Genomic DNA, 26,702 nt, shown 5'->3' with positions numbered 1-26,702 from the left:
TTTTTTTTAAAATTGAAATTATTTTTAGCTGTTTAATCTGTTTGAAATTTTGTATATTGAAATTTATGCTGCATTTTGTTATCTTGTGAATTGTTGTGACCCACCCACAGAGCTTCGGCTATTGGTATGAAATAAATGAATAAATAGTCCTCTCTCCTCCTCCTCCTCTGATTGGGAGAGAATAGGGGACCAAGGACATCCCTGGATTCAGCCAGGTCTCTGTAGGCTCTGAACGTAAGCCAGTGGAAGAACCGGGTTGTTAGCAATTTCCCAGGAGGTAAGAAGGGGAGGGCATCGGAACAACAGGTGAGGGCGTGAATGAGAGGAGGAGGAGCAAGCAGAGTGGAAAGCCTCACCTGTCACAACCTCTGGGAGGGTGGAGGCAGGAATCGGGAAATAAACAGCGAAACTCAACTGGAAGAAGAAGAAGAAGAAGAAGAAGAAGAAGAAGAAGAAGAAGAAGAAGAAGAAGAAGAAGAAGAAGAAGAAGAAGAAGAAGAAGAAGAAAGAGGTGGGGGGGACTCAGGAGTCCTGGGCAAGCTTGCCGTTTCTTACTCCATCTTTCGCTGGATCCCAGGAGTTCAGATTGTGTCTCTTACCTGGATAGCGCTGCTCACCTGCCACCTCCTGTTGCAGAAGGCTTCGTTTCCCACCGGGGAACAGAAAACCCCCGGTGTCCTGGTTACCAGTTCTCTTTCTCTCCTCCCTTTAACCCGTTGGGAATCACTGCCCTGCCAGGGAACTTAGACACGCTGGCACTCAACTTCTCCCCAGCCTAACCTGCTGCGCCCCTCTTCCCACTAGGCCTCCCAGCTGCCTGCCACCCCTCCCCACTCCTCCTCCCCCCCCCCAAACCCCATGGCAACAACCACAGCTTCCTCCACGTACCCTGAGGAGGAGGTCCTCCGGCCCTCTTTCCCCCTGACCCCTCCGCCCGCTCTGGGGGACGAGTTCTACCCCTTTGGGGGTGAACGTCCGCCGTCTTTCGCGGGCGAAGCGGCTGCTGGGGACGGGGACCCCGAAGAGGAGGCGGATCTGGAGGTGCTGCTGCAGAGGAAAGAGCAGGACCTGCTACTGGCAGCCGAGCTGGGAAAGATGCTACTGGAACGCAATGAGGAACTGGAGCGGCGCTACGAGGAACTGGCGAAGGAGCACACCGAGGCCAAAGAGGTGAGAGGCGTTGTGGGGGGTGGGGGGGAGGTCGGGGAGGTCGCCCTGGAACTAACATCAAGGGTAGCGTCTGCTGTGATCTTCCTGCTTGGCCTACCTCGCAGGGTTGTTGTGCGGATAAAAAGGAAACCCTCTCCCAAAGAGCCTGGGAGTTCTGGCTTTTCTCGCGTGCTCTGCTGTGCCCCATTCTTTTCCCAAAGAAGCGTTAGAGTAGAGAAGAGCCCTGTACTGTAATAACTCCCCTCTGCAACCCAGTCTCAGGAGATCCGGGCTTCTTCTGCTTCACCCATTACACTTTGCTTACACCAAACGTGCCTCCACGCAGCGCCAATCCCCTAGGTCAGGGGTGCAGAACCTCAGCTCCGTAAGCCAAATTTGGACTGCCTGGAGTCCCAATATGGGCCACCCCAGAAGGCCACCCCCCCCCACTGCCAATCATTTCCTGGCGTGGTGTCCCCCCCCCCCCCATTCTGAAAGGCTGAATGGCCTCTCCTAAGGGTTGGTACTGGCATCAAGAGCTTTAAGCTCAAATAGGCTGGTATTTTGGGTACGCCCCCTTTTACCTTCGGCACCACCCACCCCTGGAACGCCACCCCCAAGAGCTCCCCCAAAATGGAGTCCAGGCTTTGGGCTGAAAGTGCTCTGCCCTATGTGGATGGTGACTGGTGGAGATCCCGCACGTTTATAGAACAAAGGTGGGGAACATGCAGCCCCACCCCCCAATGTTGGCAGACTCTCGCTCCCATCAGGCATAACCAAGAGTGAGAGATGATAGGCCTTGCAGTCTGATGACCTCTGGACGGCCACTCGTTTCCCATACCTGGTACAGACGTTGCCACTGCATGAACATGTGACTACGTGCCATTTCTGACACGGACGCTCTTTCTTTCCACGTGTGAAGCCACCGTGCCTTCTCTGCTGGAAAGACATTGGTGCTGCTGGTGGAAAACCCGGGTTTTCTGGTGCCTCCGGAGTGCTTCCCTTGCCAAGAAACTCGGGACTTTCGTGTTTTCAGCCACCTTTCTCTCTAATCCATTTCGCTTCTCGAATAACCCCCAAGGCCTTGACCTAGGGCGAAAATTGGCACCGGAAGGGTGACCTCTGGGCATGATACCCGTGGCAACTGGCTGAACCAGTTTGGCACGAAGGAGGTCCCTGCAGAGGCGGGGTGGAACTGCTCACCCAGTGGATATAATTACAGACGGAAGAACAGCGAGCGGGTGACCGAATGGAACAGAGGAGTGAGAGAAAGCAAGCGCCCAAATATGAATCACCCACCCGCAAAGGACCTCACCCATTGCCTGTACCCATCTGAGACCCAAATATTTTTTCTGCTGAATGGGACTGGGCTGGCTGCCAGAGGGCCGTGGCTCCTTTTTGAAGGCCAGGAAGGCGAGGGAGACGCTGCAATTATGAAACCATTGAAAAGTGAAGCTCAATTTTTCACAGGCCTGTTGAGTCGTGATTAATGGGCGGCCCTGTCGCCCTGAGCTGGCGTCCCGTTCCGGAGTAGAATCCAAGGTGTGTCTGAGTGGAATCTGATCCAGAGACTTTCCGCTTTCAGCAGTATTTGTCCTCACTGTCGCTGGGGGCACCGTGACGGGGGAAGTTCACAGCACCTTCGCTAGGAAATTCTGAAGCAGGACTAACTTGATCTGGAAGATGGGGATCTACAGACGAATCTGCTCTAGGTTTTAGTCAGAACTTTAAAGGAGCTATTCAAGATTAAAAGCTCTGACTAAAAACTGGAGCAGACCCCCCCACCTCCATTGCCCCTGAGTAAAGGCTGCTTGGATGCACATATTACATCTGCTTCCTTCAGTCAGAAACAGTCAGAACTTCATAACTGGGGTTCTGACTGAAACGGAGAACGGATTCACCGCCCTGCTGACATCGGAGCCTCCAGCCTCCACTGCTCTGTATGGAGTTTAATTTGAGCTTAGACAATCTGTACCAGAGGAACGTACGGACGACCTTGACTTGCTGCATGTGTCTAAACCAGTATTCTGCTTACAACAGCAGCCTGCAAAGGGCCTCTCTGGACTCGCACAAGCCGTTGCAAGGTTGCAGCACCTGCTGTTGAGCCATATATTGCCTCTGAAAATCGAACACAGGCTGCGGCCTTATCTTGCGTTGTCACACCCTTGGTCCATCTAGCCCAGTATTGTTGACACGGACTGGCAGTGGCTCCTCAAGGTTTCAAGCAGGATTCCTTCCAAGCCCTAACTGGAGACATGGAGGATTGAACCTGTGACCTTGGATGAGCTCTGCCATCCACCACGTAGCTCTGTAGTAGAAATGGAAGCTCTGTTAAGTATCCTGGCCAGGGATTGTATGATCAGGGATACGGGCCTAGGGTTCATGAGGTCAGAGGGTATGGATTCCAGGAAGGTGTGAGGAGCATAGGCACCCCTTTATTTAGATCAGGGGTGGGCAAGTTTGGGGGGCGTCTGGGGGCTATTTTTGCCCTGCCGCCTATCTCCCTCGTCAGCCACTCTCTGCAGGGCACTCAAAAACATCACTGTTTTGCCGCCAATTTTCAGTGGCAAAACCGTCAAAATCTTGCTTATTTTCAAACAGGATTTGGCTGCGTTAGGCTCTCACAGCAATTTGGATGGGCTGCTGAAAAACTGGCAGCAAACAAGCAATGCTTTTGCCACCGCTGCGAATTTCAGCAACGCTATAGAGCAGTGGTTCCCAATTGGGGGTCCGCGCATCCCAGGGGGTCCGTGTAACCCACCCAGGGGGTCCGTGGCACCATTCACGTATTAACTCTGCAAGGTCCGCATTTTAATAAAAGAAAATACGCCGTCTCCCGTGCTCCGTTTGCTTTAACAGTGACGTCATGTGCGAAAGCACCTACATGATTCAGCAACTAGCTTCAGTGATTACTTCCCTGCACCTAATCCTGAAAACTCATGGATAAGGAATCCTTTTGAATGTGGTGATGTACAACTAACAGCTCTATCTGCGGAAGAGCAAGATGCACTTGTTGACGTGACTTGTGATGGTTCATTGAAATCATTTTTCAAAGAATATAGACTGGACCAATTCTGGGTGAAGGTTTTTCCTGATTACAAGAAGTTAGGTGAAAAAGCTTTGAAACATCTAGTTCCCTTTTGTTCCACATATCTTTGTGAACAAACATTTTCAACATTTTGTTATATGAAGAACAAGGTCGATATTGATACAGATTTGAGATTAAAAGTAGGAAATATTGAACCGGATGTGGAAGGGATTGCTCGGGACAAAAAGAGGCATGATTTCTCCCATCACATTTAGGTTTAGTAGCTGCTAGACATGTCATAATTTGTTCAATTGTAAACTAGACGTTAGTAAAATTAAATTCGTCTTTATATTCCTAACTAAATCGTCATTTTTGCGTGGTAATATCACAAATTTTGTGGTCTGTTTTTTAGTATACCTAAAATCCTTTGCTTATTAGGGGCTACCCCTTATTTTCTCCAAAAAATTGCTTCGCACAGGTAACTACCATAGAGATAACAAAATTTTCAAAAGTAGGGGGTCCATGGCTTGGCATTTGAAAAACAAGGGGTCCGCAGTACTTAGCAAATTGGGAACCACTGCTATAGAGGGCAGGGGGGCTGTACCAGGGGAAGACGAGGGCCCATCTCTTGTAGGGTGACCATATGGAAAAGAGGACAGGGCTCCTGTGTTTTTAACAGTTGTATAGAAAAGGGAATCTCAGCAGGTGTTATTGGTATGCATGCAGCACCTGGTGAAATTCCCACTTCATCACTACAGTTAAAGCTACAGGAGCCCTGCCCTCTGTTTTATCTGGTCACTCTAGTATAGCTCTTGCAGCTTTCACTGTTGTGAAGAAGAGGGAGTTTCACCAGCTGCTGTATGCATACAAAGGACACCTGCTGAAATTCCTTTTTCTATACAGCTGTTGAAGGTACAGGAGCTCTGTCCTCCTTCCCATATGGCTACTCTTGCCCACCTGTGATTTTGATTTTACTGTGTTACCTGTGAGTATGTATGACTGCAGGGTGATACTCATCATGGCTAGCTTTCACATACTGGAGGGAAAATTCAATGTAAGATTTTGGATCACCAGGAAAATAACATGTAAGAGACGATATAATAGTGATAATAATTTTTTTGCACAATACGCATACTTTGGGGTATGGCAGGTGGGTGTTCAAGTGTATTTGCATGTGGATGTTACAAAAGCAAATGTGTTCATGCTGAAAATTTACCAGCTGAATCAGGAGTTTCAAAAGGTACCAGTTTGTAAGAACTCATAAGACTAGCACTGAGAAGAAAAAATGAATGGGGTACACCTGGGTGTCCTTGGTAGGAATAGGATCGTAAGAATAAAATTTAGTACTTGTGTAACATTTTCCTGGAACAATTATGGGTGCAGTCCTATGCATGTTTAGACAGAAAAGAAGTACTACAAGTCCCAGCATGCCCCAGCTAGCCAAGGGAGTTGTAGGCCTTTTTTCTGTCTAAACATGCATAGGACTGCACTTTGTCACTTTACATCCACCTTCCCCAACCAGCTGACTTCCACATGTTCTGGACTTCAACTCCCATCAGCCCCAGCTAGCATGGTCAATGGTCAGGAATCCTGGGAATTGTAGTCCAAAACATCTAGAGGACACCAGGCTAGGGAAGGCTGCTTTACACACATTCTCTCATTAGGCCTTGCCGCCATCCTATGAGAAAGGCCGATATTGGAGAATTGGGGTGGGGGGAATTAAGGGATGATAGCTCACTTAAATTAATGAAATCTGACCTGAAGTGGGATTTGAACCCAGGACACCCTGGCTCACAGCTCGTTCTCTTGACCGCTTCCGCTTATCTGGCTCTGACTATTCTCGCCCTGACTCCCTTAGCAACTCGAACAAGAGAAGCACGAACTCCGTCGGCATCTTGAATCAGGACGGGCCGAGTTCGAAACCCGCGTGGCGGAGCTGGAGGCCGACTTGATGGCTGCTCGAGCCCGGCTGGGGCAGCAACGTCTGGAACAGCAGGACACGAGCCGGGAAAGCTCCCAGGCTGTCCTGGACCTTTCGGAGCAGAACCAGCGCTTGGTGGAGCAGCTAAGTCAGGTGAGGTGGGGGAAATTTGGCTAGTGGGATTTGAACCCGAGTTGAGTCAATGAGGCCAAGAGGTTACGAAGTGCAGCTTCAGTCCCTTTTCCAGTTTTGGCAGCCTGTGCCTTTGACCAGCTGCAGCACAGGCAGCAATTCAACCAGTGAAGTTTTATTTATTTATTTATTATTGAAGTCCTCTGCAATGGCATCACCATGCCGGGAAGCGCTGTAACCTGGCCCGGCGTCCATATGGGGCGTGGTTTAACACCTGCCAGGGGCTCACATCCCAGTAGAGGCCCACTGATAGCAACCCTCTGGAGTTGCTCCTTCTTTCTCCCTTGCAACATGTTTGTCCACCTGCTTCTTGCTTTGGCTGTTGAGAAGGAGAAACAGCAGATGCCACACAGCCGACTGGCTCACTGGCTCTCTGACGGTGAAACAGCCAACTGCTAGCAAAGATGAAAGAGAGGATGAGGAGTTAGAGCAGCAGGTGACAATGGTGGTGGAGAAGACAGGCTCGCCGAGGGGGAGGCATTGAGGGTTTATGGTCCAGGGGCCCTCAAAAACCTCACCTGTCGAATTGACGAAGGGGTGAAGTTGACCGTTGCTCTCGCTGCCATGGCTTGCTTGCATAAGAGGGCACCGGTCCAAATTTATGGCTGCAATTTCTGCAGGCTTGGCTCTATATGCGATTGTTAGTGGGAGTAGGAAGCAACATTTATACACCAAAAGGCCTAGAACATGTCTTAGCATGGAGTGGCCCTGAGAATGAACTGCGGGCAGGGCGGGGGCGGCTGTTTAGGGAGGGTGGATCACTGCAGTCAGAAAAAGACAGGGACACAAGCCTCATTGGGGTTGTATAGCTTCAGAATGCAGGTGGGGGAATTGCCTGATTGGATGCTCACTCAAAATAAACATCTGATTGGACGTTCACTCAAAATAAACACTCCCTTCCTGCAGAAAGCTAGCCTTTAAGGAAGGAGTGACCTGGCCTAGATTTCTCCTTGATGCGCTTAATTTCTACGTGCAGAGAGGGTTTCTTTCTTTCTTTCTTTCTTTCTTTTTGTGCCATGGAAAAATTAAAAATAATTGAATTTCAAACATTTTAACATTCCTGGAATTTGATTTCAGGGATACTTTTGTACACATCTAAATCGTGTAAATTGTACAACGATGTATCACATCGACTGGTTCCATAAACCTTCATTTCATCCCGCCTGCCTGCCACATCCACACCCATCCACATCCACAAACATAATAAAAACCCTATATCCAACAGCATTCAAAATTGGGAAGGTTGAGCGCTGGCAAAATGAATAGGGGGATGACTTGCTTGAGAACATAAGAACATAGGAAAGGCCATGCTAATTCAGACTAAAGGCCTTTCTAGTCTAGCATTCTATTCTCAGAGTGCCCAACCAGATGCCTTATGGGAAGCTCATGAGCAGGACATGGGAGCAATAGCAGCCTCCCACTCATGTATCCCAGCAACTGGCATGGACCATGTAGGTACCACATTCATTCATTTTTTTGTCTTCATTTATTGCACTTCTATACCGTCCAATAGCTGAAGCACTCTAGGTGATTTATAAATATTAACACCTTAAAACTACATTATAAAAACCATTTCCATACAACCAAATAAACAGACAGCATACACAGAAGCACACATATAGCTAAAACACTTTTAAACCATCAACAATCAGAAAAATCCAGGACCTGATAAAAACCTCATTGTATGCTGCCGAATGCTTGACAGGAGAGGAAGGTCTTAACCTGGCGCCAAAAAGATAACAGTGTTGGCATCAGTTGGGCCTTGTTGGGGACATCTTTCCAATGATTGGGGGGCCATCACCGAGAAAGACCTTCCTTGTTACTGCCTTCTGAACCTTCCCTGGAGGAGGAAACCTGGAGGACTGCACTCCCCCCGCCCCTGATTTATTTCAGCTTTAAGTAGAATAGGTGAGACTCTCTAACCTTGATGGGAGGGGGAGGTAACACTTCAAAGTTATCTCCTTTGTTTACTGCCTTTTCCTTTTCTTACAAAACAAGGCCTAAATGTGTTTTTTTAAGCAACAGCAATGCTCCAGTGCTTGTATACAAAAGGAAATAGAGAAATCAAGTAGAGGAATGAATCAACATTTACATAATTTATTTCTGGAACAGTGTGTGCATGTGTGTGGCAGAATGGACACCGCCCCACTTATTATCATGTTTATGATAAGGGAAGGTTGTAGCTCAGTGGTAAAGCACCTGCTTTGCATGTGGAAGGTACCTGGTTTCTTCCACAGCATCTCCAGGTAGGGCTGTGAAAGACCCCTGTCATCCAGTCTGGGCATTACTAGATGGAACGATGGTTCTGTTTCCTTAAACGGCAGCTTCCTTATCACCATGCAAAGACTAGTTCATTGCCACCCACAAAAGCAGGATGGATGGGGGTGTGCCATGCTAGAAGTTCCAGTATAAAACAAGGAATTCATCTGAGCCCAAAGCCATGAAGTTGAGATCATACTCTCTGTTCTTGTCATCCGACCAGACTGGCAGGTTCCCAGAAACTAGGCACAGGCAGGCAGTGATAACAAAGTCAAATAAATGAGATAAGTCCTATAAAGTGCTCCATATGTTGTAAAGTGCAACAGACATGGGCTATATAATAAATACAGATTCAGCATTTAAAAGTTGCTGGGAAAACTCCTTAAAGAGATGTCCTCCGTCTTCGCTAGATTTTTCGTTCCTATGACTCTGCTTCTGTGCAACTGGATAATGAGATATGATTTCCCTCCCCTTCTGTGTAAAAACTGATGATTCAGTTGTTCTACGAATTGGTACACAGTCAGCAAATCTAATAGATTTTTTTTAAAAAAATGCCTCCATTCTGCCATTGTTGGCATCCAAGGGAGCTAACAATGTATCAGAAAAGGAGTATAATAAAATATGTTTGTTCAACTTTGAGCATTTATTTTCCTTTATAAAGTCCAGGTTTCTAGTTCTCAGTCTATTTGGGGAAGGAAAAATATAGCCCACAGATTGGAGAAGCCTGGGGCCTTGGTACAAAATTGAAATGAAGAGACCCCCATGTCAGCACCTGATAATAATAAGAAAGGGGGGGGGGTCAAGAAAAGTGTGGGTTCCAACCCCTACACAAAATCCCCCCAAACTGCCAGTTCTCCCATCCATTTAGAAATGTGCTTCTCAGTTTCAGAAGCTTGTGTACTGAGTCTGGTTGTTCAATGTTTAAGAAAAAGCACTTTGCATATGCTCAGTGGTGCCCTGTCCCCTCATGCTGCTGTATACCAGAGGTGAAGAACTTCTTTCAACCCAAGGGCTGAATTTAATTTCAGAGAAGCTTGGGGCAGGGACGGGGTGGGGTGGGGTGGGCAAAACACCACCATATTTAACTTTAAGCTCTTACTGTCAGTAATTAAGAGCTTCTCTACATAAAGGGAAATCCCGTTGTTTATCCAGCGCTGTTGTGCTTCCTGTTTCTTTGGCGGGATTGCTACGAATTGGATTACACAGGAGGAGAGGGGTGAAGGAAAATACTGCTCTGTTTCCAGGGCTCCTTTAAATGGCAGACACAGTTGGATCAAGGGAGCACCTCCGTCCTTCCCTACCTGTCATGAGTGCAAAGGCAGGGGGAGTTCGTGTTGTCTGTTTCCTCACAGCCCCCAGGAAAGCCAGGACTTTACTTCTGAATAGAAGTAAGATTTTGCTGTAAATTTACAACCCTCGTCACACTTACTTGGGAGTAAGCCCCATTGAACGCAATGGGACTTACTTCTGAGTAGACACATGGGAATCGGATCTACCTCTCTTTGTTGCAGGGAGGCCTTTTACCCTCTTCTCCCTCCATTCAAAGTCCTTCCTGGTTCATAGCGCAATACCAGCTTTACACACTGCTGATTTCATGCCGTTAGGTTCCCCCCCCCCACCTCACCTCACCCCAGCTTATCTGTGATGTATTTTAAAATGGAATAAGGGTGTGTTTGTAGGGGGAGAACTATGGGAGACCTTCTGTTTGATTACAGCATCGTTAAATTGACCCAGAAACTTCCGTGAGCAATCAGAAACGAGCGTGCTATAAATAGCTTGTTTAGAGAACACCTAAGATTAAGGCGAGGCATTTCAGAATGGGGGAAAACTTCACACACATTTTGGTGGCTGGTGGAGCCAAGGGTGGGGGTGGGGGTAAAAGAACTAACCAAGGTGCTGAACCTTACCCACACAATAGGTCCATCTGCTTAGATAGCTCTGTTACAGTCCTGACTGAAACCCAAACCAGCTTCAAAGTCCCCACTGACATCACAGGCACCAGCCTCCACTGTCCCTTGTTTCTCGCATCAGCCCTGGGTCAGATTGAATATTTAGGAGTAAACATCTACACATGCTCAGAGGCTCATTGCACTTTGCAGCGCCCAGGGAAGCGATCTAGTCTTGAAAGGAGGCTGATGCCTGGCTATTGCCAAAGCCTAACGTCTGCCCCCTACCCCTCCAACCCCACAGGTCACTCAGTTGGAGCAGCGCCTACGGGAAGAATTGAGCTCGTTGCGCGGGGAGCATCGGAGCCTGACCCTTAGCAGCACTGAACACGCCGCCCGGACACAGAGCCTGCAAGCTGAGGTGAGGAAGGAGCCTTTCCCTCTGCTGCTGCTCCTCCTGACACTGGGGGAGGCCAGATGAGGAAGAAAGGGAGAGTTTGTGTGATGTAGTGGTTAGAGTGTTGGACTGGGGCTCGGGGGTCCGGGTTCTAGTCTCCACTCAGGCCATGAAGCCCAGTGGGTGAGTTTGGGCCAGTCACTGACTCTCAGTCTAGCCTACCCCACAGGGTTGTTGTGAGGATGGGGAGGACCACGTGTGTTGCCTTGGGTTCCTTGCAAGAGGGAAAAAAGGTAGGATATAAACATAATCTACAGAAATAAATAATTAAAAACGTGGCATTACCTCCTCCACCCCACTAGGGGGCTCTGCCTCCTAATCTAGCTGGTGTAACATGGTGGCCAATTCTCAGCCCTTGATTGCTGAAGCGATGTTAGGGCTTGTTATTCATGGAAGCCCTCTTCGCTTTCACACAGCCTTGTTGTCGTGTAAGGGCTGGCCGGTCTCTGAGAGCTGAGGAAAGAACATATAGTCGGAGATGGTTGTCTTTATAGCCCCCTTCGCACCAGGGCTGGCCCCCCCGGTGACATTTTGCTGCCTGAGGCAAAGGACAAGATGGCACCACTCCTGCACACACACACCCCATCCCAATCCCACCTAGAGGCACGGACTTGACCTGCAGTTAAATTTTACTTCGACACTGGCAATGGGACAGTGACCAACACCACACCTGAGGGGAGGAGACTACTTTAGGGCAGGTGTTTCTCGCCAACTTGGTCTCCTCCAGATGTGTTGGACTCAGCAGCCCTGGTTGGAGAGGCCCAGGACTGGTGGGGGGAATTGATGCTGCTGGCCTCACCTCCCCCCAGCATCTGCTACCTGAAGCAATGGCCATGTTGGGTGGGGATGATGGGAGTTGCACTCCAACAAATTTAGAGCGGACCAGGTTGGGCAAGGCTGCCATAAGGGGACAGCAAATGGCTAATTATCTCACAGGGGGCCAGCAGGGGGTAATATTGAGAGCCAGTGTGGTGTAGCGGCTCAAGTGTCGGACTGGGAGTCAGGAGATCCGGGTTCTAGTCCCCACTCAGCCATGGAAACCCACTGGGTGAATTTGGGCCAATCACAGACTCTCAGCCTAACCTACCTCACAAAGTTGTTGTTGTGAGGATAAAATGGAGAGGAGGAGGATTATGTACACCGCCTTGGGTTCTTTATGGAGGAAAAAAGGCAGGATATAAATGCAATAAATAAATAAATATTTTAGATCTTCTGCTTCAGGCAAGAAAGTGCTAGGATGTGGGCCCTCCAGGAGGCTACAGTCTCAACCCAGGTGCCCTGCTGGCTGCTGAATAGGAAATAGGAAGTTATGGGACCTTGCTCGGATGGGATGTTGTATTGGATTTGGTTCCAGAAAAATGCCAAGGGGTCAGGTGTGAATTTACACAGTCATATGCAGTATATAGTAGCACAAGTATGCTAATTTGTTAGAGCAGTTGGCAATTTCTTGTGATTTTGGAGTTGGTTCTCAAACCTTTTTGCTCCAAATAACTGAAGTTAACAATGCACAGTAGCTGTGTGGTTTGTAGCTTCTAGTTGCTAAGGTTCTTTTTCCTATGTTGTGAGAAACTTCCTTTGCTGCCAAAAAAAAAAGGCTTTGGTAATGAGGGAGGGGGCAGTGAGTGACTTTCTTACAGTTTTCTAACTCAGTGGGCCTGTTCAGAAGACACCTTAAACCTGGCTGGTTAAGGCTTTTGATTAAGCAGCAGGGTTTAAGGTGGCTTTTGCGATGCGTTTTGCTTAATCCTGCTCACTCGCTAACCCCAGTCGGACCATCTGCAGCAGGGTTAGTGGCTCTAACCATGGCTTAAAGTGTTGTGTGCGACAGTACGGCTTGTGGTTAGTGCCATCCCCAGAGAACCACAGTTTCGCTAACCGCAGATCCTGAAGTATCGTCTGAATAGGCCCATTGAGACTTGCTTTATAACATTCTGAGCAGACTGATCTGCTATCTTTTCTCCTCTGAGAGGGGGAAGGCATCCCACCTGCTCACATAACCAGCCCAGGGAAGGCGTCCATCGCTTTTGGGGGGAACTAGAGTCACAGAACTGAGAGCGAAGGGATGTCTAAGCTTACTTTGTTTTTAATATCTGCATCCATTTTCCATCAATAAACTATCATCCTTTCATTCACACAAGTGGACTTGAGTCATATTGGTATCCTCGAATCTGTTTAGCGGGTTGGGGCTGTCTGGACAAGGTCCCAGAATTAAGATAGATGTCGACTAATGTTGTTTTACGCACACCTTCCCCAGAATCTTATGTTACAAGAGCGGAACCAAGATCTGGAGAAACAGACTCACCAACTTCGGGAAGAGAATGAATCTGTCCAGGCACTGGTGGACACGCTGCACGATAACCTCCTCCTACTCCGCAAAGAGAGTCATGAAAAGGAGCTGCGGGTATATGCTCGCATTACATAAATAATACGTTGGGGAGGATTGATAGCTTGTATTTATTTATTTAAAGGATTTTAATCCTGCTCCTCAACCTAAAAGGCTCTCGGAGCAACTTATATTATCAGTAAAACAAGACAGTCCTTGCTTGCAGGCTTACAATCTAAAAAAACGTGACACACAAGGAAAAAGGAATGGGGAGGGAAGAGGAAAAAGTTACATCTTTCAGCAGGGTTGGTGGAATGGCCCCATTTCCCCCCTCATCTCCCTCAGCACAGCCTGTTAGTGTTGAGGTTCAAGGGTTAAGATGGAAGAGGTGGGTGACAAATATTTAATTAAAAACCGAAAAATGAGGTGTGGGGGGGCTTGTTTATACAAAGAATGAGGAAGGAGGAGTCATCGAGGGTAGCTTTACCTCATGGAGGAACTGTTCACCACAAGCAATTTCCATTCTTCACACCCACTGCTTGTTTCTCATCTCAAGATGCGACAGGTAGGAGTGGAAGCAGACGAGCTCCGGGCCTCCAACCGTCGTCTCCAGCATCAAGTCAAGGAGATGAAGGAAGAGATCCGTCTGCATGACTTAGATACCTCAGTGAACTCCATCCAGTCTGAGATCGAAAGTAGCTTGGAGGATGCTCCTGGAGCACCTGGACAGGCACCTAAGGTACGGGAGATGGATGAAGCAGGTGGGACTTTGGGTTCACCTGTTTGCATTATAGGGAAATTTCCCAATGGCCAAAGAAGAAGGCTATCTATGTGACTATTTGGGAAATGTAGGCTATTACGTTTGTCTGATTCACCACCAATCCTTCTCAAACTTTGTGCAAATTCAAGGACATATCCATTTCGAAAGTCTGAAATCTGCTATTTTCTTATCTAGTTTGTAGAAATTTTAATACAACAATACAGATTTGGGGCAGGGGGATTTAAATTTAAGCAGAAATGTTATTCTCCAATGCTGATCCCCCCAATTCCTGGTTACTGGTGCTGTTGGATTTAGGGAAAAAAGCAATGTAAAAATGTACCTCGTTATTGTAAACCGACCTTCTCCAACATGGTTTCCCTCCAGATAGGTTGGACCACAATCCCCATCATCCCCAGCCTGTATGGCTGGTGATGTCCAGCACACTTGGAGGGGACCATGTTATAGAAGACTGCTGCTATAAAGATTTGAGACGAAGCCTAAAAATTAAAAGCTTAAAACCCAACCAATATGTAAACACATTTGGTGGCTGAATCAGCTCATTAAATATTAGTTCCTTTGAATTGATCAAGGAACTTAAATATATAAATATATATTTTAAAAAAATCCAAAGTGAAGCCTGAAAATGTCCAACGTTTATTAAGCAGTTGAATTCCTGACGTTTTCTAGATTCTGAATGTGTGCAAAAACTCTGTATTTTGTAATAATTTGGTGCTGTAGCTAAGCTCTCTTGCAGCGTAATGCTATGCATGTTTATTCATAAGCAAATCCCTTTATGTTCAGTGTGACTTTCCTCCCAGGTAAGCGGACACAGGATTGCAACTTAATGGGACTGGTCTGCTTAGACGGCACTAGTGGTTTAGGAAGGATCCCCACGAAAATCTGTCCCTGGCAATTGGAGAGAAACTATCCTGGAAAAAAATGCTGCTGTGTCCCACCCCAGTCAGCTGCATCTAAGGTCCCTGGATAACTTATGTCCTGTTTGTCTATTTTAGCAGATGACCAGTGGTGCCTGCAAGACCTGTCCCATCCCCATGGCTCCAAAGAACCCCTTGCGAAGATCGGAGGAGGAGGAAGCTGAATATGCCAGAAAGGTTTCGGCCTTGAGTCACCTGGAGCAAGATATACTGAGGCAGAAAGAAACGGAGATCGTGAGACTCCAGGATCAGGTAGCGTGTGCTGTGCTTCCCCACCAGAGGGTGCTGCGTGGTGGCGTGGCCACGATCTTTTTTTAAAAAGCTCTTCTTCCTATTTCTAGATTACTTTGCAGTATGTGGAACTCTGCCACCTGAAGGCTGAGATAGAGAACCAGAGGCGTCTGTATCAAGAGAGCAACCGGGATGAAGCCTTGAAATTCGCCATAGGAGATCGGGATGAGGCTATCATAAAGTGAGCTGACCCCATATTCTTTTAAAACATATTATCTTCAAAGCACGCACACACGCACACGTCAATAACAATTACAAAATAGCCCCCAGCATTCCCCAATCTGGTGCCTTGCAGATTGTGTTGTACTACAACTCCCACCATTCCCAGCCAGCATGCCGTGGGAGTTGCAGTCCAACATATGTCAACGGCAACAGATTCAGGGAGGCTGCAATATTTATTTATTTATGTGCAATGCTTTTATACCGCTTAATATAATAAAATCTCTATAATAGGCAAACAGGCAAAACAACAGAAAAGAACAATATGTCCATTACAGACTGTCCAGCCCACCATTTATGCATATCTTCGTACATTACATATTAATCCCCCATATACATCCTAGTGTGAAATCTAAAGGGTTGTATCCAGTGTTTCTCTAACTTCAATTCCATTCATTTCAATGGGTCTACTTTAAGTAAGACTCATATTGGATATAATCCAATGATTGGGAGCTTTTCTACACGAGGCTCTTAATTCTCTGCATCTACTTTTGGTTTTGTCACGGAATTGGGATCTGAACACTACATGAGCAGCATTTGCTTTCCTGCTTTTCCATTACACAATCCCTAGGTGGCAGTGTGGGGTAGCAGAATAGTGCAAATACACAAGAGGAAATCACACTTTCTTTCTCTTTCAAAATTAAATACTGCATTTTAATACTATATGGCTCGGGTCCAGGTTATCTGAAAGACCGCATTCCCCCTTATGAGCCTGCCCGTGCTTTGAGATTTTCTGGAGAAGCCCTTCTTTCAGCTCCAATATCTTCTCAGGCGTGCTTGGTGGGAACATGGGAGAGGGCCTTCTCGGTGGCTGCTCCAGTGCTTTGGAACTCTCTTCCCGGGGAAGCTAGACTGGCTCCCTCCTTGATGGGCTTTCAGAAGCAGGCAAAAACTTGTTTGTTCCAGCAGGCCTTTGGAGAATAATCTGGTCCTCCATCTATGTTAAGCACTTGTAATATTGTTGTGTATTTAAAACGTTTATGTTTTAATTTTTAATTTTTTTTATACATTTCTTTTCCTAGGTTTAAAATGTATGTTTTAAATTTTGTAAGGCCGCCTTTATTTGTATCCTGCAAAAGGCAGGATACAAATAAATATAATAATAATAATTATTATTTTTATTATTATTATTATTATTATTTCCCCTGCTCTAAAAAAAAACCTTGGATAGCTTCTTTAGATGTCTGACTGGTTCTGATTGAAACCTGTGGCAGGGTGCTGCTTTTTGATTGTTTTACTATGTACATCACTGTGTACATTGATGGTGCTATATAAATAAATAAATAATAAACCTGGAGCAGATTTCTCACCCCACTGATATCGGAGCCACCAGCCTCCACTGGGTTGGCCACTGTGGGAACAAACTGCCGGACAAGAGAGGCCTTCAGCCTCATGCAGCACAGCCCTTCCTATGTTCTTATGCACTGTACTTTGCTCCACCAAAGGGCTGCTGGAGCCACAGTCTCAGCTGTCAAGTCTCCTTCCACTGCATCTCCTTATTCGTGATGGCTTCCTCTCTCATCAGTCCTTGTATCACTGGGGAGAAAGGGAGGAGGAGCCCTAGATGAAATCCACAACCACCAATCCCTGAGTCCCTCCAATTTTAGTCAAATCATTCCCCCTCCCTGACCTCTTCTAAAAATAGCAGCTAAAGGGGCAGTCACAAAAGGGGAGGGAGATGGACACCCTTTGCCCCCACCCTCCAGCCTGTAATTCAAGGACTGCTTATCGGTTTGTCAGGGTTATTCAGTCTGAGCAGATCTGCTGCTTTCATTAAATACCCTCAAAATACCTCCCATTGTTTAAAGGGCTGTAATGTTTACGCCTCTGGGTTAAATAATAACATCAAAGGCAGGCAATTAACTAAAATTATCCTAATAGTTTGAGAGCTGTAGGCGGTTCTCTTTGGCACTCTTTTAAACCAGACGGGGTAGCTCCAGGGAACCCTTTCTTTTAATGAGTTGTCTGCAGTGGAACCCTTACATGTCTGCCAAGGAATCCCTACATATCAGAGAGGATTCTGGGAGGTGTCCTATACTGCTACATTGAACTCGTGACAGGTCTTGGCCCAGCCTGCTAGGGCTTTCTGTTGCTCAGAAAAATTGAGAGTCCACTCTAGAACAGGGGTGGGCAGGAGGTAGATCTCCAGATGTTTTGGATGTTAGCTCCCAGAAGCCTCTGGCAGCATGGCCAATAGCCAGGAATGCTGGGAGTTGAAGTCCCAAACATCTGGAAATCTATTTTTTGCCCACGTCTGTCCTATTTATTTATTTATTGTATTTTTATATCGTCCAATAGCCAAAGCTCCCTGGGCGGTTCCTAGAGCACTCCTAGCATCCCCTTTCAGTTTCATGTTTTCAAGGGAGATTGGAAATGGTGAGCAAATTGACTTCAGGAAAATCCACCTGGGAGCCATAAATGAGCTCCTGAAGAACCCTATAGATTCCCTGCGTACAGTATATGGGGTGTGGTGGGGGCGCTCACTTTTAAACCGTAGAAATGTGACATCTTCAGATCAGGATGGGAACAGCATGTAAACGAATCCATAACAGCCTTCACATAAATAACTGTATTACTTACCTTTGTGTCTGCTCTCTCCCTTACTAGGAAAAGCGAGATAGAACTGGAAATGGCCAAAGTCTCTCTGGAACGGGATTCATTGAGCCAGCAGTTATTACGCGTCATACGCCAGAAGATGGCACTTTCCCAGGAGCTGGAAGCTTGGCAAGTGAGTAAGAAGCCATCAGAAAGGTTGAAAAACATTCCCTGGGATTGAATCCAGAACCTTTAAACTTGCCAGTTCTCCCTCTAGTAGCAGGGCCAGCCCTAACGTGAGGCAGAGTGAGGAAACTGCCTCTGGCGGCACATGCAGGAGGGGTGGGCAGAAGCTGAGGCACTCCCTTGGCTTTTCCTTCTGAACTCTTCAGCTGTTCCCCTCTTGTCAGAGGACAGACCTGGGTGTGACACACAGCCTGCCCTCATCCCCTAAACTTGGCCTGCTGACCTCAGGTGTGGTGGAAGATATAAAATTCAACTGGCAGTCCAGTCAGCTTCTGTATGTGGAATGGGGGAGAGTGCCATCCTGTCCTTTACCTCAGGCAGCAAAATGTCTTGGGCAGGCCCTGCTAGTTCGTGTGCTGCAAATAGGCTGGAACAAACCATGAGCCAGAAAACCTCCAATACTAATGAAAGCCAAATTTTTTAAATCCCAAATTACCAGTAGGACGTAGCTTTGGCTTCTGCGATGTTTAATAAATTCCAGATCCATGCAGTGACACAGCTGAAACGAGCGTGAGAATTTTTTGAGACTTTCACTGCATTCACGATTTGTTCCAAGTTTGCTTTATGGACTCATTCCAGTTCTGAACAGCGACCTAAAAGAGAAAGGAGACCATGACGGGCAGCTGACAGGGGAAGACCAAGAACCGGGGGGTGGGGGGGTGGCAAACACAACAGCAAGGGTTTACTAAAGACAGGCTGACAACAAAGGAAAAGAGGAGAGAAAGGGTGCTAGGAATGAGTGAAAAGAACAGGGAAGAAATAATCAGAGAGGAGAGAAGGAAAACGCAAAAGAATCAACCTCAAAAATGAGCAATACAGAGGAGAAAATCAGTGCGCAGCTGAAATACCCCCTCCCGATTTCTTCCACCCTGTTCATAGTATGCGAAGTTGAGGGGGCATTTTAGTGATGTGGGGTGGGTGTGAACACAAGCAGGAGTAAAGTGTGGAATGAACTTAACAGCTTTGGCAATTGTGACCCCGGTTGCTGGTAGGCACCATTCTTTTTTTCTTTCCTTTTTTTTTTTTACCCATGGGGCTTGAGAGTGAGGGCAGGAAGCAAAGCCCTTGCTCTGATTTGGCTTTATCGATGATGACAGGTTTTGATGTGGCATTATCAATGAAGCCAAATCAGAGCAAGGGCACTGCTTCCTGCCCTCTGAAGCCTTGCAAATTAATAACAAAGCAAAAAATGATACCCACCAGCAGCCAAGGCTCCCAGGAGCGCGATCACTGCCAGTAGTCAGACCACGAAAGAGGGAGCAGTGAAAAACATGGGTGGGACTTGTGAAATATTTCACCTCCCTCCCATGAACCCTTACTTTCAAGCTGAATAAAGGTCTGCATAGAACTTCGCACTCAGCTCTAGAGACAATGAAGAGGGGACGTCTTCCAGAATTCCTGTGTTCCATTTCTGTCAGTGCTTAATATTCCCTTTTCTCTCTGCCACACAGGATGATATTCAGTATATAATCCACCAGCAGCTACTCCAGAAGCAACAACAAGAGCAGACGCATCCCATCACTTTGCCGCCTAAGACCCCCACACAAGGCAAGAACCCTCCTGTCTTTCGGCGCGGCACCATCACTCACAAGGCCACGGGCTTCTTCTCGCTCTTCCGGAAAAGCTAAAAAGCCAGGAGGCGTGGGGGAAGCTTCTAGAAAGAGCCGTGGTGGAGGGCATGCAAAACCCCAGGGCCAGGCAAATGACGGGAGACGTAGCAGAGACACGCGACAGGCGCTGAAACGGGTCCAGCGTCTTTTAGCAGCCTGTCAACTCAATCTAGGCCGAAGGCATTGGCTCTCGTGCTCCATCTTTTAGTCACGCTAGAGCTGTATTCAAGGAAACAGTGGTGGGGCTATGTCGCGTATGCAGGCTAGCCATGCCCCTGACATCCTTGGTCATGGACATTTGAGAAGGAATGTGTCACATGGCGTGGGGCAAATTTCCCCAAACTGGTGCCCCCCCCCATGTTGTGGACTACAACTCTAAGCAGTGGAGGCTGGTGGCTCCGACGTCAGCGGGGTGGTAAATCCGCTCTGAGTTTCAGTCAAAACCAGTCAGAACTTTCAAGGAGCTCTCCAAGGTGCTTCCGCACCTTGGAGAGCTCCTTAAAAGTTCTGACTGGTTTTGACTGAAACCCAGAGCAGATTTACCGCCCCGCTGACATTGCAGCCACCAGCCTCCACTGACTTCACGCATTCCTGCCCATTGGCCATCCTTGCTGGGGCTGTTAGGAGTTGAAGTCCAAAACACCTGTAAGGCGTTGGGGAAGGGTGGTGTAGGGGTTCCTTCCACATCCCACATGTTAATGTTGGAGGTGGGGCTAGCTTGGCCATGTGGTGTCAGGAATAGGCAAAGGGAGCTCCTTTACAGCAGGGGTGGGCAACTTGTGGCTCTCCAGACGTTTTGGCCTGCAATTCCCATCCGCCATAGCCAGCATCGCCAATGGTAAGAGAGGATAGGTGTTGCAGGCCAAACCATTTGGAGGGCTCTGCCCCTGTTTGATAGACATTTGTGGGTGTGGGGCTACCCCAGGTAGCCGCAGTTGTACTTCAATACACAAGCGCCCTACAAGTGTAATGTGTAGATAGGAGTCTGGCTTTATAGCATTTCTGTCTTCAAGCCTGGGACTCTGAACTGGACATGGCCTTCATGGCGCGGCTTTAGAGAAAACCCTGTGGTTTCTCCTGTGAGTTGGGGGCAGGAAATCCCCCATGGCAGGAGGGAGTGCAGGGTTTGCCGGCGACCATCCGGGTATTTGAGCCTGCCCCCTGCCCAGCTTCCGGCGGCCAATCAGCAGTCGCCGTCCGCCCCGGAATGTCCCTGGCTTAAAGCTGCAGCGAGGTCACATGGTGGAAGGGCCATGATGACCTCGCTTCAAGGGGAAAAGTCAGGGTAAATCCTCGACTCTTTAATGCAGAGCTTTGGGGGAAAGCCCCATGGTGGCTGCGAGTTGGCGGCTGTGTTGTATAACCGGAGCATCACCCCCGCACAGCCACTGTGGGGCAAATAAGCTATATAGACAGTCCCCTTAGTTCTGGGCTCCAGATTCAGTCAAGGTACATATACGACTAACGAAGTGATATATTTATTATACTAGCTTGACTCATGCAGACCATTTGCACACTAGTACTTTATTGCTCGGCATCATACTTTTCCATGAGGCTGACCAGGAGTCCATTGGACTCCCCATCATTCCTCCCCACTCCCTCCCAGTCGCTCCTCCTGGCTTGGCTGCCCGCCACCCCGTGAGGCTTGTGTGCACGCCGGCGAACCAACCGGCCTCCTATCTGGGCTCCACTCCCTCTCAGCTGCTCACCACCCTCCCAACAGTGTTATTCATATAGCCTGTTGCTTAGCAACACAAAGTTCTTCTCATAGCTCAGAACCTCCAGTGTGTCATAACTCAGAACCTTGATGCCATGGATTGCCACGCACCACCTTAGCATGCGTATTGCTTCATTCCACTTGGAGCAGTTGAGATTCTCTGAGTTATGTCCTTGGCTCAACCAGCTCTGTTGTTCAATATCCCAAGTACCTACGGCAGTGTTCCCCAACCTGATGCCTTCCAGATGTTTTGGACCACAACTCCCAGAATTCCCGGCCACTAGCCATGCTGCCTGGGGCTGATGGGAGTTGACGTCCGGAGGGCACCAGCTTGGAGAAGTCTGACCTAGGGCATCCTAATAGGAGCCTTGGTAGGATATATTGCTTTGGATCTCAGGCAATCATATCCAAATGGCAATTTCGTTAACGCTAACCACCATGACTGAGTGGATGGCATTGGTTAGTCAAATGGTTGCTGCAGGTCAACGAAAATCATATGACCGGATGCGACTCCCTTTCTTGATTAGCCAATGGGAGCCCTCCCAACCTGGCACCCTCCATGTTGGCTGGAGAATGCTGGGAGTTGTTGTCCAGTGCCTCTGGAGGGCTCTAGGTTGAAGGAAGCAGGCCAATTGGATTGCCTCTCTAGAAATGCCTCTCTGGATGTTTTTGCCTACAGTGCCCATCACGTTTCATCATTGGCTGTGCTGACTAGGGCTGATGGGAGTTGTAGGCCAAAACATTGGAGGGTACCAGGTTGGGGAAACTTGATGTAGGATGAGACTAGATATTCAAGGTGCCTCAACATATAGATTAACTAGTTTATTTTGGTCTCTCTCTCTCTCTCTCTCTCTTCTAAACACCTCTAGCCTTCCAACACCAGTTGGCCAGTCTGTGCTCCAAGTTCTAAGGTTACCCAGTCTGCAGGCCAATCAGAGGCATGATTCAGCTAAGTGGAGTTTTCTAGGATATCCTGAGCAGACGCAAAGTTGTAACATTGATACCCTCCAAATGTCATTGTATTTGGCTTCCCCCCACCTTTTTTTTTTTTTTTTTTACTGAATGGCCCTAAATTCTGGGTCCTAATCCTTTACTTCCTCATAGACTAAAGTCTCTGGGAAAATGGGCTACGAATCATAACATTTCCCTCAGTCGTGAGGGGAAAAGAGTTTCACAGACTCCTTAGAAGTCGGGAACAAGTGCCGTTAAACCCTCCATTTTGGAGGATGGCGGTACGATCTTTGACAATCCAGCTGTATGTATCTAGGCTGCACTTTTCACTGTATTTGCACTTTAATTGCTTGAATAACCCCCCGGCTTGCCTTTCAGCTGCTCTCCTTGCCTTTAAAGGATGAACACCAAAGCACTTAATTAGGGTCACACACTTAAACGGGGGCACAGAGCATAGAACAAGAGGTTCTGAGGGCATGCCGTCTGCTGGGATCTGGGTTCTAGAAAGGTGGGGCAACCTCAATACATGGGAGCAGCTAGTTTCTATGAAGAGGCATAAAAAAGTCCTTATAACTTTGCACCACAAAATGGGCATAATAATCCTTTGCACCCTTCCATAGGTGGCAGTATTACTACCCACAATGCAATAGGGTTCCCACTTTTTCTTTGCTGTTCATTTGAAAAATAATCGATAATTGAGTGACTAGGGTAATGGGTGACTTCTCATATATGCATACATTTATACAAATGAGCCAGAGCCATTACTATGTTGCATAAATACCAGCAGGGGGTGGTAGTGGTGTTCCTTCCTCCTCCTCCCTTTCTCCTCATGCATACCCCCCCCCAAATGAGCAAATGCTACTTTGCAAGTGTAATTTCTCAGCTGTTTAAGAAACAGAGAAAGTTACATACAAATTACAGTTTAAGCATCAAAGCTGACAGGTTGAATTCAAATAGAGATTTATTTATGTACGAAGAAGAAAATGTATATTGTTATATAGTATTTTTGTTGTATATTTGTTAATACAAATTAAATAATATTCTGTTTATTAAAGTAAAGAAGCATGGTTCTTATACTTCATGCCTCTCTGTCATTGATTTTCGGAGACAGGTTCTTTGGAGGGAAGTGGTATCGAGTAACAGAGGAAGGAATGCTGGGAGAGCAGATTTTTCTATGGTCCATGAGGGGAAGGAAGTTACTAAAGGTTATTTGAACCTTCAGCTAGACGGTTAGTATAGTTAATAGCAAACAGTGCTTAGTTTTCAAAATGAGAGAAAGCAGCCTCAAGCCAACTTGTAAATCATGCCCTTTCAAAGGCCTCATCCCATCTCTGTGTGAGGTGGCTGTGGTGACTCAGTAGAGAGGGAAAGGAACTCTGCACATGCTCAAAGTTACTTCATTGTTACTTTACCTTGTCAGAAGAACATAACAAGAGCTCTGTGTGAGCAGACAAAAGGCCCATCTAGTCCAGCATTCTGTTCACATAGGCCCTTTCTACACCATAGAGGGAGGGAGAGGGGAGGATCTCACGATATCCTGATCACGAGATCCTCCCCTTAGTCCACATGTGGGCACGACATCCCGGGAGGAAGGAAGGTGTTGCACCCACCATTTTTTTTAAAAAAGGAGATGCGCGCACGTGCGCTCCAACGAAATGTAAGTTTTTTTAAAAAAAAGGCCCTACCCCACTCCCACCCCACCCCCGATTCCAGTTCCTTCCCTCCACTGATCCTCACTACTCGTGGGGAGGAAGGAAGAAGCCGGGATGGGCGGCCCCACCACCAACCGTCTAGTTTTCCCAGGGAGTACTTATCCCTGGAAAAACCCGTTCTAGTCCCTTTTTCCTCCTGGGAGTCCCTGTGCATCATTTGAATGCACAGGGACTCAGCCATGACCAGCCCAGATTTTGGGGCAGGTGTAGAAACAGCCATAGTGACCAACCGGTTCCCTGTGGGAAGCCCACAAGTAAGTTGAGTGCAATAGCACCCTCCCACTCATATGTCCTCAGCAACTGGTATTGAGAAGCCTACTGCCTCTGATACTGGAGGAAATATATAGCCATAGTGACTAGCAGCTACTGACAGCCTTATCTTCCATGAATTTGTCTAATCCCCTTTTAAAGCTTTCCAAGTGGGCAGCCATCACTACGTCTTGCAGCAGCAAAGTCTGTAGTTTACCTGTACTGTGTGAAGAAGTACTTCTTTTTGTCTGTCCAGAAGCTCCCAGCATTTAGCTTAATTTGATGACCCGAGAGAGAGAGAGGGCTTTCCACACCAAGCATCTTTTATCCTCCCCTACAATGTCCCCCTTTACTCAAGGCTCTCAGAGATCTGGCATTTGGAAACAGCTTTTGCAGAGACAAAATGAGCAGCCTGCTCAGGACTGAGCAGCCTGCTCAGGACTGAGCAGGCCCACTGCTCCCCTGCTGTGGTGTGACAGCTGAAGGTATAAAAAAGATGGGAGTTGGGAGGAATGGAAAGGAATTGGTATATATCCTTTCAGCATTACAGTATTCTGGAAGGGGGGAGTTCAGGGTGAGGGGGTACATGCCATAAAGTTAAAAACATCCTTTGTTGTAAGATTTGGGGAGGTTTCAAGAAGGAGGATAGAAAAAAGAACACCTTTTCCCTTGCCCACTCTCCAGAAACCTCCCATGCTATATGAAACACAACATACCACAAAGAGGGAGGTTTCAGGTAGGTGGGTAGCTTTTTGTTTTTAATATGAGAAAAGCCAATTCTCACCCCAACTCCTGAAAATCTCTTCTGCTCCCTGGCAAATCCAGCACAGCACCACAAAGGTCCTTTTCTGGGCTTCCCAAAATGTGCCCGTTAGGAGCTGGGGAGACACTGCAATTTTTGCCCCCCATTTGTTCCTTCCAAAAGCTAAACTGGAGAGTTAGCTAGAATGTGTGGCTTCTGTTTTAATAGGTTGACTGCTGTTCTTTCCAGAAAAACACACACACAGCTACATTTGATTCCCATTTGATAGGGTTTAATCAGAGTTCCATTTGACTTTTAATTTGACTTCGAGGCTAGGTCATGGGCCACTGAATTTGTATTCACTTGAAGTAACGTGAGCAAAGGTTTTTTATTCCGCCAGGGAGAGATGGCGTCCCTTGTTCTAACAGGATGGAGGATCTCTTGGCTTTTTATCTTAGTGCCCTCTTCCCCGCACCCCCCCACAGCAGCTGTGCCCATCTGGGTGGCATTTTTCTCCCCGCATGTGGGCCTAACAAGAGAACAATACACACATTTCTTGTAGCGCTGAGGGGGTGGCTGCAGTTGGCATCTCAAGCCTCCGGAGAGGAATGTGGAAGGGACAGATGAGGCAGATGGACAAAGTAAACAGAGAACACCACTGCCAATTCCTCCTGGAGCTGCGGAATCCCATTTTGTGACGGACAGAGAGGTCGTGCAGGAAGGAGCCAGGAATCCTGGATCCCCTGGGAGGGGAGGAGGATCTGGTGGGTAAGAACAAGTGGAGAGTCCTATTCCAGGATGCTGTCTCTTCCTCTAAAGGAGCAGAAGTTGCCTCTCTGCTAACCTCCAAACTATTGCTCTCTAGACATTCAGCAGAGAGTTTTTATCACCATGCAAAGAAAGCCCCACCTGTTGAATTTCTGCCTGCCATGCAGCTGTTAAAGCAGCCTCCCGCAGCCTGGTGCCCTCCATGGCTGGTGGAATGCTGGGAGTTCTAGTCCAACACATGGAAGACTGTGTTAAAGGCACTGGGACCTTGTCCAAAGCAAGACACCACAACCCCAAATCTAATCCATCTCTGCTTCATGTCCCACCTAGTGGACCTCAGTCGTCTTCCCCCGGCTTTTTATACCTTCCTCTGTTATTGGTCTATCTCAAAAGGCGCACAGGGCCCCTATATCTTTAACAGTTGTATCAAAAAGGGGATTTCAGCAGGTGTCACTTGTATGCAGACAGCACCTGGTGAAATTCCCTCTTCATCAAAATAGTTAAAGCTGCAGGAGCCCTGCCCTCTTTTGCATCTGGACACTCTAGTATAGCTCCTGCAGCTTCAAATGTTGTGATGGAAGAGAGAATTTCACCAGGTGCTGCATGCATACAAGTGACACCTGCTGAAATTCCCCTTTTCAATGCAGCTGTTAAAGACATAGGAGCCCTGTCCTCCTTTCCATAGAGTCACCCTAAATTTGGAAATATCAGTTTCAATGCAAAGTGTGAATATGCCTGAAATACGGCTTTCG

General features: G+C 47.4%; 1 protein-coding gene across 2 annotated transcripts; it reads left to right on the top strand.

Annotated features, from left to right (window-relative positions):
- Positions 1-819: 819 nt before the first annotated feature.
- BICDL2 (BICD family like cargo adaptor 2) lies at positions 820-19,861 on the top strand. 2 transcript variants are annotated; one of them, XM_063137486.1, is made up of 9 exons: positions 820-1,170; positions 6,036-6,251; positions 10,740-10,856; positions 13,147-13,293; positions 13,772-13,954; positions 14,992-15,162; positions 15,252-15,382; positions 18,028-18,148; positions 19,653-19,861. In XM_063137486.1, the coding sequence occupies exons 1-9, from the start codon at positions 859-861 to the stop codon at positions 19,827-19,829; spliced, it is 1,575 nt and encodes a 524-aa protein (XP_062993556.1). In that variant the 5' UTR covers positions 820-858; the 3' UTR covers positions 19,830-19,861. The 2 variants fall into 2 exon arrangements, with proteins under 2 accessions (XP_062993556.1, XP_062993555.1); XM_063137485.1 differs by having other exon boundaries at positions 14,989-15,162.
- Positions 19,862-26,702: the final 6,841 nt, after the last annotated feature.

Source organism: Elgaria multicarinata, chromosome 11 (genome assembly GCF_023053635.1).
Source record: "Elgaria multicarinata webbii isolate HBS135686 ecotype San Diego chromosome 11, rElgMul1.1.pri, whole genome shotgun sequence".
NCBI classification, from domain to species: domain Eukaryota; kingdom Metazoa; phylum Chordata; class Lepidosauria; order Squamata; family Anguidae; genus Elgaria; species Elgaria multicarinata.
This window is presented reverse-complemented; position numbering and strand designations above follow the sequence as displayed.